We start from the raw sequence: 18532 nt of genomic DNA, 5'->3' as shown, positions 1-18532 counted from the left end.
CAATACAATTCATTATGTTCTTAACTTGTTTAATTCTCTTAGGCTTCTTTCTTACTATTTTGATTCATTTATAATGTCTAATGTATGCTTAAGAGTGTTTAGAAATAAAAGAGAACGAAAATCGGAACATGAAATAGCTTTTCAAAATTTTTGGAAACAAGACTTTTCGCTTGAGCGCAACATTAGTTGCTCAAGCGAACCCCTTGGTCTGTAAAAATACTGGTTGCTTGAATTCTATGCTCGAGCGACAACTTTTTCGCTCGAGCGATGATGACGAATTCTAGGTTTTTCAGAATTTTGTTTAAATTTCAAAACACATTACCAAGGCTCCAAATTCATGCATGAGATACTCAAATATGCAGAAATATCCTCAATTAGATATATTTGAAGTTAGTTCCACTTATACTTCAAAATTCCATGACTTTACTTGAAATTTAAGCCTTAGATTTCATGTTTAAAAAATCATCTTTCAATTGTTTCTTTATTTTATGAAACATAAAATTGGAGTTACAAACCCCCTTTCAAAAATATTTGCATAGATGAAGTTTAAATTAAAATCAAACTAATTGTTTGATTCTCAACATAAATTATAATTTATCTCTAAATTTGTCCAAATTAAATTTAATTCAATTTTTTTCCCTATCAAGTCCAATTTTAAACCCACAAATTCTAAATCATGAATTGAACTTCAAAAACTCCTGAAAGTTTATGATGCATGTACAATTAGAGTATTAAAACTTATAAAATTTGCTCATGCATGTAGCAATGAAACTCAAATTCATGCAAGATTACAAAAATCAAATTCAACATAATTAATTCCCAAGTTTATTTCCATAACCATGAACATGCATTTAACCCATTTCACGTTCAAAACCCAATTTATTTCTAATTCCATGAATATAATCTCAAATCCTTCTCAATCTCAAGTATTATGAGAAGATATTACAAAATCAAACCAAAAATAATTCATTTCTAAAACCATGAATCTAACTTAATGTCGTCATCTTCTTGTTAATTTCTTTGTAATTACATGAGATTGAATCCAACCATCTCTTAATTTCAGCTTTTAGGTGATTTATCTACAAAATTTAAGCTTCAATTTCTTACCTTAAGCCTTCAATGGTTGAATTTCTTGAGTTCACTTATTCCTATTTCAACACAATACTTGAGTTGTTCTTCTTCTTCCATCCAAAATTTTCAACAAGTGGGCTCTCTCTCTCTGTTTGTCTCCAGCCGAACAGGTTGATAAACCAAAGACAATACATATCACTTATTCCTTGACTTCAATCACTTCTTTTATTATTAGGTAGCGGGACACTTGTCTCATGCAACACAATGAATAGTCATACATTTCTCCCTTCAATTTATGAAATCTAGCACAATATTATGTCCCTCTACTAAGGGGTTGTTTCAGGTGTCTTAAATAAGTGTATTTTTTTACTTTTTGGAGTAAAAAGTTAAGGAAAAAAATATGATTATTTGGGTTAACTTTTTAACTTTTTATGAAAAAACGTGTATTAAAAAATTGTATAAATTAGTGTGTAGGAGAAGATTAGAGGATGAGTTGTACGGCTGTCATGTCTGCAAAGGTAGAATAGGTGCTAAGAAGTAATTGTCTACTTTTTAGGCATTGCACTGGACGGTGTTGTTCGGCTCGTGGGGGCCATCACGGGTCCCGTTTTGATAATCTAAATCGTTGAATGTGTAGAATTCGTCGAGTACTATATGTCTGTAAAAAATTACGTTGATCGGATATCGATAGCTACCTGATTAGATTTGTTTTTTTCCAACCGTTAATTATAACACTTTTATTTTTTTATACAAAACTGATTTGATCATGTAGTTATTGATATCCGATCAATGTGATTTTTTTACAGACATATAGTACTCGAAGAGTTCTACATATTGACGGTTTAGATTATTAAAACGGGACCCGTGATGGGCCCTCACGGGCCGAACAATAGTGTGTTAAAATTGCACCCCAACTGTGCAATTTTTGTTACACAACGCAACACAGACTTAAGGTTGTCAGATTGATGTGTTGTAATTTTGTGTGTAAAATTAATTGTTTAATATTTTTTTGGATGAATAATAATAACTTTTTAACTTTTTGAATAACTTTTGGATTTTTTGTCTTTTTTGTGACATGTCAGAGGTTGTTTGGGGTGTCCTAAATAAGTGCATTTTTTGTCTTTCTAGACTAAAAAGTTGAGGAAAAAAATATGGATATTTGGATTAATTTTTTTGATTTTTTATGAAAAAATGTGTATTAAAAAATTTGTATAAATAAGTATATAGGAGAAGTTAGTGATGGAATAGGCCGTACGGTCGGAAGCGTAAGGGGGTAGCGTGGCAGAGTGTAGGGTAGGAGATGATTCTCTCATTTTCGAGCATAAATTGGACGGTGCTTTTCGGCCCATGGGGGCCACCACGGGTCCTGTTTTGCTAATCAGAATCGTGCAATGTGTAGAACTTGTCGAGTACTATATGCTTGTAAAAAATCACGTTGATCGGATATCAATAGCTATTTGATCGGATTAGTTTTTTTTCAACCGTTAACTATAACACCATCCATTTTTTTATACAAAATTGATTTGATCATATAGTTAGCGATATCCGACCAATGTGATTTTTAATAGGCATATAATACTCAACAAGTTCTACACATTGAACGGTTCAGATTACAAAAAAAGATCCGTGATGGACCTCACGGGCCAAACAACATAGTCCTTAAGTTTGCTTATGCCTGTGTAATTTATCCTCACCAAAGTCAGGCAAAGACGCCTTCCGTCAGAGTGAGTTGTCTCACAATTTGTCAAAAAATAATTTTTTTAATATTTTTTTTTGTGAATAGTGATAATTTTTTAATTTTTTTTTTGTAACTTTTTGACTTTTTTATAAGTTTTCAAACTAGCCTAACAATATTGTTTTGGTGTCTTCATTCATACTCGAAGAGAAACACCAAAACTTCATTTTTATAAAGAAAAATTACCATTTAGCAGTAGTTTAAAAAACTTATTATGTATTCATAAAAAAAAAAAAATTAAAACTAAAATTATTAATATTTATAAAATTTATCACTTATTTATAATTATTTTTTTAAATTCTCACTGAAATAAATTCCAAATTGTCCTTTTGTTGTTTCTTGGGTAATGGAGATGGATGGTGACTGCATGGTGAGAGTGGTGCAGCAAGAACTCATTTTATATATTTATGTTGTGTTTGGTTGGGGAATTTGGAGAGTGATTTGGAAAGGAAAATGGAAAAGGTAGGTGAAATGTGAATAAATCATGCCTATATTTCACATAGTTTCACACACCTTTTCCATTTCCCTTTCCAAATCCCTCAACCAAACACACCATTAGAGAAAGTAAGGACTGGGCTTCAATTAGGAGAGGTTTGGAGGGACCATAAGCGTGGCAAGTCTAAGGTAGGGTGGGTTCACCAAACAAGTTTTCCTCCCTTTTGCACGATGTTGACAGATGCTTCAACAATTTTCCTAGTTATTTCTTGATCTTCATTAAAAAAAAAAAAAAAAATACAAATTCAAAATTGAAAGGCTACCAATGTTAGGTAAATTTATGTAATAGCTCATAAACATAATACATAAAGAAAAACATAGCTGCAAACAACAATATTGTAGACTTACTTTTTAAAAAAAAAATAAAAATAAATTGCCGAGCTCACAAGTTGAGGCATAATAGATTAAAGAAAATATATTTGCAAACGATAAAATTTAAATTATTTTTTTGTTTGCTTTCAGTTATGGAAGTTAAATTCTACATGGAGTAATGCTATATAAGCAATTAAGTTTTATCAATTTTTGTTTACATGGAATAATTTATCTATCATGTTAATTTTTTTTTAAAAAAAGTAGTCAATTTCATTTACCAAAATGCATGAAAGCTCACAAATAATAATAATAATAATAATAATAACAACTAGAAATAATGTTCAAAATTTGAAAAAATGATGCGCATTTAAATTTGATTTTTTTGATATGTAACACGTATTTTTAGAAAACAAGCTATTTCATATGTATTAATGCCTAAATCATAAACGCTTTAATTCCTTTTTAAAATTTTATTTGATAATTTAAATTTAATAGATTTTTTTCTTCTAATTTTAGTTTTAATTTTTAATTTATTTATTTCATTTATTTTGGGTTTTATTGGGTGAGGGTAGGAGGTGAAAAGACCCAACAATTCCATCCATGAGTATGAGCCAAAACCATAATATTAGTTGGCCCATCAACCATCGGATTCTTGGGGACCCACATTTCATGAGTAAGGTAGTCCTACTCTAACGAAACATTTTCTTATTTTCGGCGCCAAGCATCCCCTCCTTTTCTTCGTGAATTTTCTCGCCTCCCAAACACACAATAAAATCACAACAATCCTCCTCTCTCTCTTTCTCTCTCTCTAACTTTCCTTTCTCTTTCTCTTTCTTTTTCTTGATCTCCAGAAAATAGAAAATGGTGATAGATTTAAGAACCTGCGTGGTCATAGGAGGAAGAGGCTTCATTGGACGATCGCTTGTCCTCAGGCTCTTGAAACTCGACGATCGGATCGTCCGAATTGCCGATTCCGCTCAGTCTCTCCAACTCGACCCCTCCGAGACCAACTCTCTCCTCTCCCAAGCCCTCTCCACCGGTCGCGCTTCCTACTTTCATGTCGATGTTCGCAACAAACCTCAAATCATCAATGGTAATATTTATATATATTTGAATTTATATACGAATATTTGTTTGTTTATATATATATATATTATGTGTATGCTGTGATGATCGTTGTTCTTGGTCTATTTGGAGTGTGTAAGTTAATCTAATTTGGGTTGTTTGGTTGCTGAGAAACTGCAAGAAAAGCAAAGAAAACAGAACTTGAGTTATACTGTAAAAACTAAACCTGATTGATTACGACTATAGGGTTTTGAGTTTGGGGATAGAAACTAAATGGAAAGATGGGGATTTGTTGATGGTGTATTTTGCAAGATCATGTGTTGGTAATTTGAAACATCTACTACTAGATGGTTGTTCTTTCTCTATATGGAGTAAACAAGTTGGTTTAATTTAGGTTTTGTTTAGTTGCAGAGAAAATGCTGGACAAGAATTGAATAGAGAATCTCGAGTCGTAAGCGGGATGCTGGTATAGGGTTTAAGTTTGAGTAAAAAATCCAATAGAAAGTATTAACCTTCTCAAGATTTTTTATTTTTATTTTTCCCCCGTTGTTTTCTTTCAACCAACAAAAGTGAGATCCAGGGATCTGGAAATTGCATAGTTTGTAAATGTTTGAGTTAAAATTAAAACAGCTACTGTATGTTTGTGCACTTAATAAGTTTTCTCAAATTTATTCTTGTACTGTATATTTGTATATTACCAATCAACATTTACAGACTTCACAGAATGAAATTTGGGGTGGTCTGGTTGATTGTTATATTATGTGATTATCATTTTACGCGAGTTTCTTTTTGTAATTCAATCTATAGCGCATAGAATGCCCTTGATTTGAGTCTAAATTTCTACCCCTCACCCTTTGTTCTTCTTGATGAGATATTTGAGGAAAATGATAGGAAAAATAGAGTTTGAATGCTACATTCTTTCCACAAAAAAAAAGAAAAAAAGAAAAAAAGAATAAAAAGAAGAAGATTATTTGGCTGAATGGTTGTAATAGGTTCAGTTGAGTAGAGGTTATACTTGTATTATTGTCCTTGTGTATGCCAATTAGTTTTGTTGCTGAAATAACTCTCTTCTCTGTTTACTATATCTTTTACAGTCTTTGTTTCCTTATGTTTCTTTCTTTCTTTATGCATTGTGCAGTTATTTATATACATGTCTGTCTATACGTGTTTACGTACGTACCTTTATATAATGATGTATCACTATTGTACTTTCTTTTATGCTCCATTTACACAGGTTTTGTTATTTGCAAATAAGTCATTATAACTTCTTTTCTTTGCAATTATATGCCATTTTTAAAACATAATAAAAAGAAGTCCAAAATTGCAACTTGCAAGCTTAGTCTCTATGAGCATTTGTGATTTTAAAATTTATTTTGGGATTATAGAAACCTCTGGAGTCAATCAATACAGTCAGGCTATGTTCTCCAATACATTCTCTCCCAAATTATTTCACCATTATTAAAAGAGTGTTGGCATCAGCGCCTGATATGCAGGACAACATCATGTGCTAATTTGAAATCAACTAAGGCTGTGTTTGGTTCTTGTATTTGGAAAGGGAAAGGGAAAGATAGAAGGTGTGTGAAATGCAGGTAAAATATAGTTATCTTTCATTTACATTTCACTTACCTTTTCCCTTTCACCTACTTTTTCCCTTTCATCTACTATTTCCCTTTCATCTACTATTTCCCTTTCCCTTTCCAAATCCCTATCTAAATCCTTGAACCAAACATAGTGTAAGTGTTGGCATCAGTGCCTGAATTTTCTTGTCCAAATCAGTTTTTCTCTTAGATGGCGGAATGCTACTGCATCCTTACCTAGTTTCATTCCATACCTTTGTGGTGTCATCATTGTTTTCTTTTTTGATGTTAGCATGCCAACCGTATTTTAAAAATGTGCTCTCTGACTCATCTTTTCTTTGTCTGTAATTGAAACTGATTTACTTTTTTATCATGCACTGTTGCTTTGTTTACCTTTTTCTCTTCATTATTTATATCGTATAATTTTATTTTTTAATCAATGATTTCTAAATTGGGGCTGGAAAACTCATTGCATGTGCCATATACATCCTTTGCAGCTATTGAAGGTTCCTCTGTTGTTTTTTATGTGGAGGCTGGTACCTCATCCACACATGATTTCTATGGATGCTACACACTCATTGTTCAAGGTTAATGCTCTGATTTTAATATTTAGTCTTGTTAAGTGAGCTTTTTGGGCAGTGAAGCCTTAAGAGGCAATCATGATTGCTTACTGTTGGATTTCTCATTCAGGTGCAAAAAATGTCATCAATGCTTGCCGAGAGTGCAAAGTCAAGCGACTAATTTACAACAGTTCTGCAGATGTAGTTTTTGACGGTTCATATGATATACATAATGGAGATGAGTCCTTGCTGTATGCTTGGAAAGTATGCCTCTCTTTTACAGTTCTTCATATGTTTTATAGAATATCTCTTAGGATCTTTCCTCCCACTAAGCATCATCCTTTTTCCTCCTCGTCATGTGTACCTTGTTAAAGTTTGAGGACATGTTGACTGACTTAAAAGCTCAAGCAGAGGCACTGTTCCTGTTTGCTAATGATATTGATGGCCTTCTGACATGTGCACTTCGTCCTAGCAATGTATTTGGACCTGGTGATACAGAGATTATTCCGTTCCTTGTGAATCAAGCAAAATTTGGCTGGGCAAAGGTTTGAAATTTTCTTTTGTACTTCATTTATATGTGGTTTTGTTTTCTTAATGTTTCACCATGTTTTGTAAACTTTGTTTTGCTATTGAATATAATGGACTGCATATTAAATTTTGGTTGAAACATAATTACACAATAATAGTATCCAACAATAGCCGAGTCAATTTCTTCCTTCTATTTTTTTTGTTTTACCCTTTGGCCTCTCTGGATGAAATTTTGGTTGGTGGTGGTGAATGTGATTGTATGCTTAGAAACAACAACAAAATGGGAAAAACACAAGTTACTTCATATTCTAGGTGTTGTGCACTCAAATTAGTTATCATTCTCTGAACTGCTGCTGATGGCTGCTTTTTCTCCATGGAGTCTGTTTTTTTTCTTTCCCCAACTTTGTTCTGGATATTTTGTACCTTTTTTGCTTGTGCACATAGAACTTTTTTACTTAGTTGTCTTTGAATAAGTAATAGAGTTTCTCATTTCAGTTTATTATAGGAAGTGGTAACAACATGTCCGACTTTACCTACGTTGAGAATGTTGCTCATGCCCTTATCTGTGCGGATGAAGCTCTAGATTCTCGGATGGTTTCAGTATCTGGAAAGGTATCCATCGATTTTGAATTTTATTTCGATATTTTTTTCCTGTTTTAAATTTTAGTTAGATTTATGGAAAAGGAGAAAATTCTTTTATGATAATTTGCAGGCATTTTTCATCACAAATCTTGAGCCAGTGAAGTTCTGGGAATTTGTCTCTCGCATATTGGAAGACCTGGGTTACCAGAGGTAATGAATTGATTGTTTAATGTGTTGTTTTTCCAGACTGGGGGGTGGGTGCGGATTGTTTGGGGGAATAAACTCTGTTGTAAGAGAATTTGCATTGTGACAATGATTTTGAAAGCTGCCCATGCATTTTGGAATTTATATTCACATGGTTGTTGGATTTTTAAATATGCTATCACCTACCCTGTTAATTTTTTATTTTATTTTATTTATTTTTTGTAATTGAACCAACCATCAATGTGTCCAATGTGTCGTGATTTCCCTATTAAACTTTCTTTTTTCTTCTGTGGGTTTTTCCCTTCTTCCTCTGTCTTTCTATTTGTTATTATTATTATTTATTTTTAAAATGTTGTTCTTAGTATTATTATTTTATTAGCTGGAGGTCCTTTCATATACAGGCTAATATCGCATCTGTGGGTTAAACTGCTCGATGATGTTACGCGGCCTCAATCATTGTTTGACTCAATATTTGCATAGCTTTTAAAGATTGTGCCTAATTGCTTGTAACACATAAGCAACATTTTTATATTTGTCTACTGTTGCTCTTCTGACTAGCCATTTCCTTTTTGAAAAATGCCATCATGCTAGAATATTTACTGAAGCAATGACAAATCCATATTGACCTCATTTTTCTTTTTGAATGATTATGATGGTTTTCTCATATTGCTCCCTGAACTTGATTCCCCCTATTCTGCTTACAGACCCATGATAAAACTTCCAGCTACATTGGTCTGGTATACTGTTTTGCTTGTTAAATGGATGCATGCAAAAATGGCCTCCACAAAGCTTAACGGTTCTGCACCATTGCATGGTGTTGTTCGATTAGCATTGCGCACAAGTACGTTTAACTGCTCTGCAGCTCAAAAACATATTGGATACTCACCAGTTGTCTCCTTGGAAGTAAGTTTCTTAGTTGGGTATTTCACGATTATCTAACCTTGCTCTCCGCAATAACAATGATGTTGCTCAAGCTCCATAAGAGACTGGAATGTAAATCTAAGCCGTTGCATATTTTGTCTTGTATAAAGTTATATCTGTTGATTCCTCTAATTTATGCTGCTTCTTTCCTGATTAACATATGGCCAGCATATGAATACAGCTTTTGCAACTCTATTTGAAGAAAATCTGCAGGGATTTTGCTTCTTTTTAAAAAATAAAATAAAAATAGGGGCGGGGGCGGTTTGGTGTTGGACTCACTAAGGCCAAGTTTGGCATGCTTGAAAAAAGATAGAAAGTCAAAAAGTCACCATCTTATTTAAGTCACATCATCTTATTTAAGTCACATCACCTTTCTAACACATCACTTCAAACCCAATCCATATTTCATAAAAAGTAAAAAAGTATACTTATTTAGATCATCCCAAACAACCCTTTATTATCAGGATGCAAGTGTTTCCAGTATAGTACTTTTTCTCATACTTGGGTAAATGAAAAGCATATGCATTGATTGAGGAAAAAATGTTGTTTTTTATTTTTATTTTTATCTTGATACTTTGGTAAGAGTCTACTGTTTGACAGCTTCTGCTTTCCAATCTGATAATGTAAAGCTTAGAAACTCTTTAAGGTAGACTCTATGGATAAATCTTAGAACCTCATTAAGGTCTTCTTGAAGTCCTTCCTAAAAGAAGTTAATTGAGTTTCATAGTTGAAGAAGGAAGCAAACATTTAAGGAGCAATTTTTTAATCAACATGTTCAATTGTCTCTAAAAACACTTGCTTATGTTACTAAATAGAAACTTCCATGCTAGATGAAGGATTTCATGAACTTATTAAGACTTAACCATTCCAATAAAGAAAAGACTTGACAGAACATAACCAAAAACCCCCACAAAACTAGACTCTGAAAAATGACAACTAATTGGTAAGATTTCCAAGTACCTCTAATTTAACAAACTATGACTTTGCCAAATCAAATCAGGTGCAGGAAAACATTAGGTGGATTCCCACACCCATTTTAAGTAGTCTTCAAGCATGTTGTATATATGGTGGTGCTGGTGCTGGTGCTGGTGCTGGTGCTGGTTCTGGTTCTGGTTCTGGTTCTGGTTCTTTCTTGGGGCCCATATGGCTTCTTCCATTTTTCCTCCTGGGCATATTCCAATTTCCATAATTAGAATTAGTTGGGGTTGATTGCTACTTGAACAATTATATTAATTTGCCTTTCAGAATATATTTTAAAAAAAAGATGTCAGAAGATGCTGACACTGATATAAATTCTAATTTCAATATTTTATATGCATTGACTAAACATAAAAACAAATTCTGTTGTTATTATGTTTTAACATATTAATTATAATTATGGAAATTGTATATCTGAATGAGTCTTTTGTGTGTGATTGTTGAATATACAGGAAGGGGTCATGTTGACCATTAAATCATTCTCTCATTTAGCCAGGGAGTCATCTTTTGGAAGACATAGCAATTTTGATGAACATTTAAAAGCAGAAAAGCTGCTAGGCAGTGGGAAAGGTAGGACTTTACTTGTTATACTTTGTAATAAGCTCTGTAATGATAGAAGCTTATGCTTTAACACTCCAAATTGCAAAAAGTACACTTGGGTGGAAGCTTCATTGAGCTGAACTGGTTGCATTTATTAATACCTGTGACTCTGAATTTTATGTGCTTCATGTGGTGTTAAAATCCACCTACTTCACCCACTTAAACCTACTCCACTAAACCTAACCCACTACACCACTACCACCTCACCTACTCCACTAAAATCCACCTACTTCACCCACTTAAACCTACTCCACTAAACCTAACCCACTACACCACTATCACCTCCACTTCACCTACTCCTTACCTACTACACACTCACCCTCTTCTATATATAGGAATCATGAATCATTGTAATAGATATAAAAATAAATCAATCAATAATACAATTCTCTTTATACATTGAATTTTAACATGGTATCAGAGCAGGTTTAGAACCTAGTATTTTTCGCTTCACCGGCGGGCGACAACCTCACCTTAGCCGTCCGCCGGACCTCCACCTATTCCGCTTATTTTCTACACATACCTTCCCATCATTGGTGAATTGCAGCCACTTGATCCTCCATTTGGTCAATGATCTGAGACCATTTAGTTGTTGATTGCTCTGCAACAATCCGGCTCTTCACCAATGATGTCAAGTCCACGAGCAGCAACATCAGTTGCAATAAGAAAATCTACTTGCTGCTTCCTGAAAAGTTCCAAAGCATCAAGACGCTGGGCTTGGGTAAGATTTCCATGTAGTTCAGCACCTTTGAACCCAGCTAATCCAAATAAAATCTTCAGCCTATGTGCAACCTGCTTTGTTCCACTGAAAATTATCATTCTGAATGTTAAATGTTTTGCGGATTTCTTCTGGAGTTTTTCCCTTGATCATGTCTGCAACAGTTTGGCAGTTCAGATCCAACAAGCTCTTGATATTCAGATAGTTTGCTGCCAGAATGAGATCAAACAGAGTGCCCTGATCGACTTTGACGAATTCGATATCGAAAGTCTTGAGTTCGTCCTCGATGCCGGTGGCGCGATCTTCGGATTTTGGAGTCTCGACGTGCTTCTTGCCGTACTCGATCACCATCTTCTTCCATACACACAGCGGACGGACTGGTTGCATCAGCAGCTGAATCTTTATGTCTATCATTGCTCTTTGATCCCTTTTATGACACTTTGCCTCTATGCTATCATCTTTACCTTTTGCACCCACCCACATTGCTCCACTTTCTTTATTTTATTATTTTATTTTCTTCTTTTTCAATAAAAAAAAAAAAAAAAAGCCACCCACGTGGGCTTGTCTTCTCTCTTTCTTCCGTTTGATTTCCAAATCTATTATTTTTATTTATTTTCTCTAAACTCCTTTTTTTAATCTCTTTCACATATCCATTTTTATTTTATTATATACTCAACATTCCCATCATTCTTTTCCCCACTCCAATATATTATACTAGCCTTCATTGATTCCACTGGCTTCCACCACTTCATTTTATTTATTATTATTATTATTATTATTTTCACCACCAAAAAAAAAACAAAAAAAAAAAACTACATTCATTCCAGTTGATTTTTCTACATTACCACACCTCCCATTCGAGTTTGCAAAAACACACATATTTTATTCATCTCAGGGATCAACCCCGATCACAATTTTACCAAAAAAAAAAAAAAAAAAAAAAACACACACACATCCACAGGCGGGATTTTTTCTTATCTACTCTATCGCCGGTCTCTTCTTTTTGCCTCCATCCTGGGCGGCTCTTGACGGTGCTCCCTCAGTACTTCCTTGTCCACCGAGCACATTCACTCCCCCATACTCCTCCACTGCAGCATATGGTGGACCTCCAAATCGGAACATCACGGTGGCCTTCCGCTTCAGCTCCTTGTTTTCTGCCTTTAGCACACTTATCTCTGCTCGCGCATCCTTATACATGCGTTGGAGCAGAGCCAGCTGGGAGTTTAACTGTTGCACCTCATTTGTCCTGCTCTGCAGCCGGTGCGACAAGTTTGTGACCGCAGTCATTGTTTCCACACATGACTTCAGAGTATACTGATTGGCCTCAATATCAGTTTGCACCGCCATTTTTTGCTCCACCGACCGCATCGGAAAGTTCAACGGAGCAAAACCAGAGGTGTTTGGTTGAGGTTCACTGGCCACCGCACCAGTTATTTCTCTTGTGGACTCGTTCAGTTCTGGAAAGAGCTTGAGCAGACCACGGGAAGAGGAGGCCATGTTCTGGGTAGCTGGACGGGAAGAAGAGGCCATGTTGCTGAGTGTTTCAGAGACGAGTTGGTTACAGAGTATTACCGAGTTTCTCTCTCAGCAAAGGAAGAGTTGTTTTCAGAGGATTTTCAGAAGTTTTTTGTCTGCCTCAGCCTCAGCATCAACCTTGGTTAAATAGGCGAGGCAGCCACGCGTATCGCGCGCCACTTGACGCCAGACGACAAACGGGCGCGCCAGTCAAGGCACTCACGTGCCTCGCCATCATGTCCGGCACATCTTTTTATGACTTGGGCTCGCCTTTTGATGGCACGTCTTTTTATGGATTGGGCACGCCTTTTGATGGCACGCCTTTTGAAAGATTGGGCACACCTTTTGAGGGTGCGACTTTTTAAGGGTCCGACAAGACTCTATAAACTGTCCCGATATTGATTCCGGTTAGCTCCTTTATGGGTCCGACAAGACTCTGTAAACTGTCCCGACATTGATTCCGGTTAGCTCCTTTATGGGTCCGACAAGACTCTGTAAACTGTCCCGACATTGATTCCGGTTAGTTTCTACAAGGGTCCAGCAAGACTCTGTAAACTGTCACAACAACTGTCAGAACATTGTCTGCTACAACGGTCCGACATGACCCCATAAACTGTCTTCTACATCGGTCTGACACCGCCATCGAGTGTCCTCTACACCGTTATGACACCACCATACAGTGTCCTCTACATGGTTATGACACCCCCATACAGTGTCCTCTACAACGTTATGACACCACCATCCAGTGTCTTCACCAATGGTCTGACACGACCATACAGTATCTCTTATCCTCTTTTATTTTTATGTATTTTCTTGTTTTGTTACTCTCTCCAAACTCAAGTTGGTTAGTTCCTATCCCCCTTGAGTTTGCGGGGGCTGTTAAAATCCACCTACTTCACCCACTTAAACTTACTCCACTAAACCTAACCCACTACACCACTACCACCTCACTTACTCCACTAAAATCCACCTACTTCACCCACTTAAACCTACTCCACTAAACCTAACCCACTACACCACTACCACCTCACCTACTCCACTAAACCTAACCCACTACACCACTATCACCTCCACTTCACCTACTCCTTACCTACTACACACTCACCCTCTTCTATATATAGGAATCATGAATCATTGTAATAGATATAAAAATAAATCAATCAATAATACAATTCTCTTTATACATTGAATTTTAACATGTGGACATAATTTGACAATAAACATATATACAGGTTAATGCATATTATTAGGTCAGCATTGTCCTCACTAGTCGTAACCCTGGCTAGCTGTAGCTGGGCCCTACCCCACGTTAAACCAATCTGTCTGTGAACCCTTATGCCTGAGCTTGGCCAAAAAAAAAAAAAACCATTTAAAATCTTACACAATAAGGAACACCAGGGATGTTGTTTTCTATTGTTCCTGAGACCCACATGTTTCAAGTTATGTAAAATTAGGACCTTAGCAAGAAGCATTTCATGCATCAACTCATTCTGCTATAGTAAAACATGCCAAAAGAGCATTATGGTAACATCTCTAAACAAGTTTTTTGAACAATGCAACATTTTTATTGCATTCAAACATTTTCTAGGTGATGCTTAAAAGTTTCAATTATATGAACTCGGAATATGCTTTGCATTATAAAATTCTTCACTTGTCTATGTACAGACACAGATTTTCTTTTTCTCAGAGAATGACCTTTTATGTTGTTGCAGTTGCAAATATTTTGTTGTGGAGGGATGAGAAGAAGACATTTACATGTTTTCTTGCTCTGGTTCTGCTATATTACTGGTTTTTCTTTTCTGGAAGAACTTTTACCTCGTCTGCAGCGAAGCTTCTTCTGCTTGTTACAGTTACCCTATTGGGTCATGCCTTTTTGCCATCAAATATGTGAGTATTTGATTTATGAAGCATGGGTGCACTATTAAGCAAAGTTTTTAAAGGCGAATGCGTACTTTAAGGCGTTTTACCTCTCATGTGGCGAGACGTAAGCCTCAAGGCGTTGAGACGTAAGCCTCAAGGCGTTGAGGCGTAAGCATTTCAAATTTCAAATTTTAATATTTACTGAATAAATTAAATATTTTTAAATAGTTAAAAAAAATAAAAACAAAATTAAATATAAATATGTAAATACTTTTCGCTTTAATGCGTTGAACATTTTACTGCATAGAAGGAAGTTTTCCTTTACTGAAAGAGAAATCGATATTCTTAACTTCAGTAATTGAGCTTCTCACTTGACCATTAACTGTGTCTTTCTTGATTGATCATTTACTTAATTTTTCCTGTAGAATATAGTTGTAAAAATGGATTCTTTTTAATTTTTTATGTTTAAACAATCTAATAGACTAAGTTTAACAAATGCCCAGGGCAACTTCTGCATGTGCATACTCCTCACATGCTTATGCGTAAAAAGCGCGCTTAAGGCGCATGTCTCAAACTATGATGCGCAAGCCTTTGGGGAGTAATGCCTAAAAATCAAAGCCTTAATGCGTTTTACCTTAGCCTCAAGGCGAGCCTCAAGAAAGCCTTTTAAAACTCTGCTATTAAGGCTTGAGGGCAGATATTTATGCTTTTACATTTGTAACACAATGATTTCTCAGAGGCAAACCTTTTGCTCAATGCTTGTTTTGTTGGTGCTTCTTCTTTGTTTTCTTTTTCTTTTTTTCTTATCTTTTGTGGCAGTCAAAATTTGTAGTTTTTTTAAAGGCTGCTCATGAGTTGTTTTTACTCTTACAGATTATATGGTCTTCGTCCTTGTTTTATTCGTCATGCAAATACATCATCTCAACTTAGCATATTACAATCTAATCAAATAGAATAGTTAATAGTTAATACAATAGTGTTGAATAGGATGCAATCATGTGAGCCTAATAGTAGCATTAACTTTCTTGTGTTTGGCTTTTGAGGTTTCCAAGCTTAATTTTGACCCATGGCTGTCTGTTGATTTGTATCCTTGTTTGATGGTGAAAATGTACTCTTACAAATTATTGGCAGTTTATTGACTAGATGCTTTTGCAACAGACTTGGTTTCACTGTTGAGAGGATTTCTTCATCTTCTTTTGAGATCTCAGATGTGGATATGACAAATTTAGTTGCAGCCATAGCATGTATGTGGAACAGAGTGGTTCATGTCACAAGAGCATTGGCCCAGGGAGAGGATTGGAATCTATTCTTCAAGGTATGTAATGGCTTCCTCAGTGCTTGTTCAATGTTGTCTAAGTCTGCATGCCTAGTGCCTACACCCTCTACACTGATTTCATATCTTCTTCCTCTTTTTTGTAATTTAATGAAAGGATCTAGGCCATGATGATATTCTGAAATGCAGAGTATTGCTTTCTATTCTGAAATAATTCCAATTATATTCATATTAATCAGGAAAAATCTGAGAGGTGCCTCCTTGTGGGTACTTTATTCAAGTAGGAATACAGCACAAGAGGGTGCCATTTGTTGTGTACTTATCTAGACACTAAAATTGAATAATGTTTTCGTGAGGGGTGAGAAAGCATTTGCTTGGCTGTTGAGTAACTGATTCCCCAGCTGAGGTTATTGGGCTTGATGCAAAGAGAAACATGCCCTAGATGGTGTGCATTTCTTGGTCTTGTAATCGCTTACCTGGGTGGACTCTTCCTGTCTCAAAATGCCCTTAAGAATGTGATTAACAAGTGTCTGGCTGCATGACACATGATGGAGGCATCATCTTTGACTTGTTTTCTCATGCTCTGCCTGCTGAAGCAGAGTCTCTAGATTGTCTTGCCATGGAAGATGTAAGCAAAATAGATTTCCAAGAATATCTGAGGAAGGGGAGAAAGCAAGGATGGAAAGCGTTTGAAGTAGGAAAAATAGAGAGAGAGAGAGAGAGAGAGAGAGAGAGAGAGAGAGAGTGACAGACGATCAATCCAACCCAGCAGTCTTTTATTTAATCCACAATACCTGTCAAGTCTGATCGAATTATTAGGTATACAAAATGGCATTGTGGCTGCTTCAACTCAATAGGTGATCTACCAAAATGCCTATGACTCCTAACAGCATAAGAAAACTTACTTGTAGCAATTTAATTTATAGGACCATAAATATAACTCAATTATTTGGACAAAATTGTCTTAATTTGTAGAATGTTTTTATAATTTTTCCTCATAACGGAGAAACCTTGAGCTCAACTTTTGTTTTGCTAAGCACGAGAGTTCCACAACTTCTAATTTGAATCCAAGTGTGAAATTTTGGAGAAACAAAGACCATCCTAAGGAGTTTATCTTTTTCATTGTTCCATTCATTTCTCTGGAATAATGAAATCAAATATTGGAATGGCTTCCATGTCACGAAAACAATTATAATGCTGATGAACATTTATGGTTGGTGCTGCGAAGTCTACGAATGTTTGCTGGAACACTTTCCAATCTCCATACTGCTAAATCTAGTGCATCATTTCTCGTGTAATTTCCTTAAGGTTGTGTTTGGTTCATGGATTTGGGGAGGGATTTGAATATGGAAAGAGAAAAGTTGTATAAAATTAGGTGAAATGTAGGTTTATTGTATTCACATTTAACCGTCCTTTTCTCTTTTCCTTTCCAAATCCCTCCCCAAATCTTGAACCAAACACAACCTAATGAAATGTTTTGTAAAGTTTTAGAAATGGCTGCTATTTGTGCATTAGCTTCTAAGCTATAATTGGGATAAACGAGTCTTTGACTGAGGAATCATCATCTTTTCTTTTTCTTTTTCTGTTTTTGTTATTGCTGATGTAATAATGATTTTACTGGAAACTGATGTGTTTACGGAGTTTTAGTTGAAGAGGCTTAAATATACTACTTAAAATCTGTTTACCGCAGATGGCCGTATCTCTCTATTTTCTAAAGGTGATCTCCTCCCATTACTTAACAGAAGCTATTGGTGTAGGTATGGAATATTGGTCTCACCATTTCAGAAATGCTTGATGATTTATATTTTTTATTCTTTAGTTGACTATTTTAAAAATAAAATGTAGGACTGGTCCTTGCATTCACCTCGTTCTTTGTTTATGAGCAATACGAGGAAGAAATTGACGGAATTGTGAACTTTCTGCTCAATGCTATGAGGACAGCTATGGTGTTGTTGATGGATAACCTACCCGTCTCTGTGACCTCATTTCTTCGTAATACCGAAATGTTGCATGAAAATAGAAACTGTGCTATGGAAAAAGATTGACAATAACTGGTTGAAGGAAGCTTATTTGCAACTGTAAATATTTGAACATGCGAACTGATGATGAAGTCCTTGTACAGGATATATATAGGTGGGGCATGATAGTAAAATTGCTGCTTTCTTCATTTGCTTAGCCTGAGTAGTTTAGTTTGATTTCAGAAAGCCTCATTGTCATTGATGTGGATATCATACAACAATTTTTTGTCACTTAAGCTACGGATGTGATCTAACTTCATATATATGTGGGTGTGTGTGTGCGCGTGCGCGCATGTGTGTGCCTATGCATTTTCTTACACGGGATTTCTCTCTTTTCTCTCTCTCTGCCTGTTCACTCTATTCAGTTTTCAGTTCATTAGATGTCATTGCCCTCCCAAATTTTATAGGATTTGTTCTCAATCTCATTGTTATCGTGCCTGAATTTTTGTGATTTCAATCTGATTAATTGAAATATGTAATATTTTTTTCTGGGGTTTTTATTTGATCATTAATGATGCTG

The 18532-nt window shown here is 35.4% G+C and overlaps 1 protein-coding gene across 1 annotated transcript; it reads left to right on the top strand.

Moving 5' to 3' along the window:
• The first annotated feature begins 4267 nt into the window (after nt 1-4267).
• Nucleotides 4268-18329, top strand: LOC114310008 (3-beta hydroxysteroid dehydrogenase/isomerase family protein). Its single transcript, XM_082874982.1, has 12 exons — nt 4268-4706; nt 6753-6842; nt 6946-7079; nt 7190-7360; nt 7839-7955; nt 8056-8135; nt 8834-9032; nt 10481-10598; nt 14574-14748; nt 15880-16036; nt 17685-17751; nt 17840-18329. The coding sequence occupies exons 1-12, from the start codon at nt 4475-4477 to the stop codon at nt 18037-18039; spliced, it is 1740 nt and encodes a 579-aa protein (XP_082731108.1). The 5' UTR covers nt 4268-4474; the 3' UTR covers nt 18040-18329.
• The last annotated feature ends 203 nt before the right edge of the window (nt 18330-18532 follow it).

This window comes from Camellia sinensis, chromosome 6, assembly GCF_055761805.1.
Source record: "Camellia sinensis isolate YWXY chromosome 6, ASM5576180v1, whole genome shotgun sequence".
NCBI classification, from domain to species: domain Eukaryota; kingdom Viridiplantae; phylum Streptophyta; class Magnoliopsida; order Ericales; family Theaceae; genus Camellia; species Camellia sinensis.
This window is presented reverse-complemented; position numbering and strand designations above follow the sequence as displayed.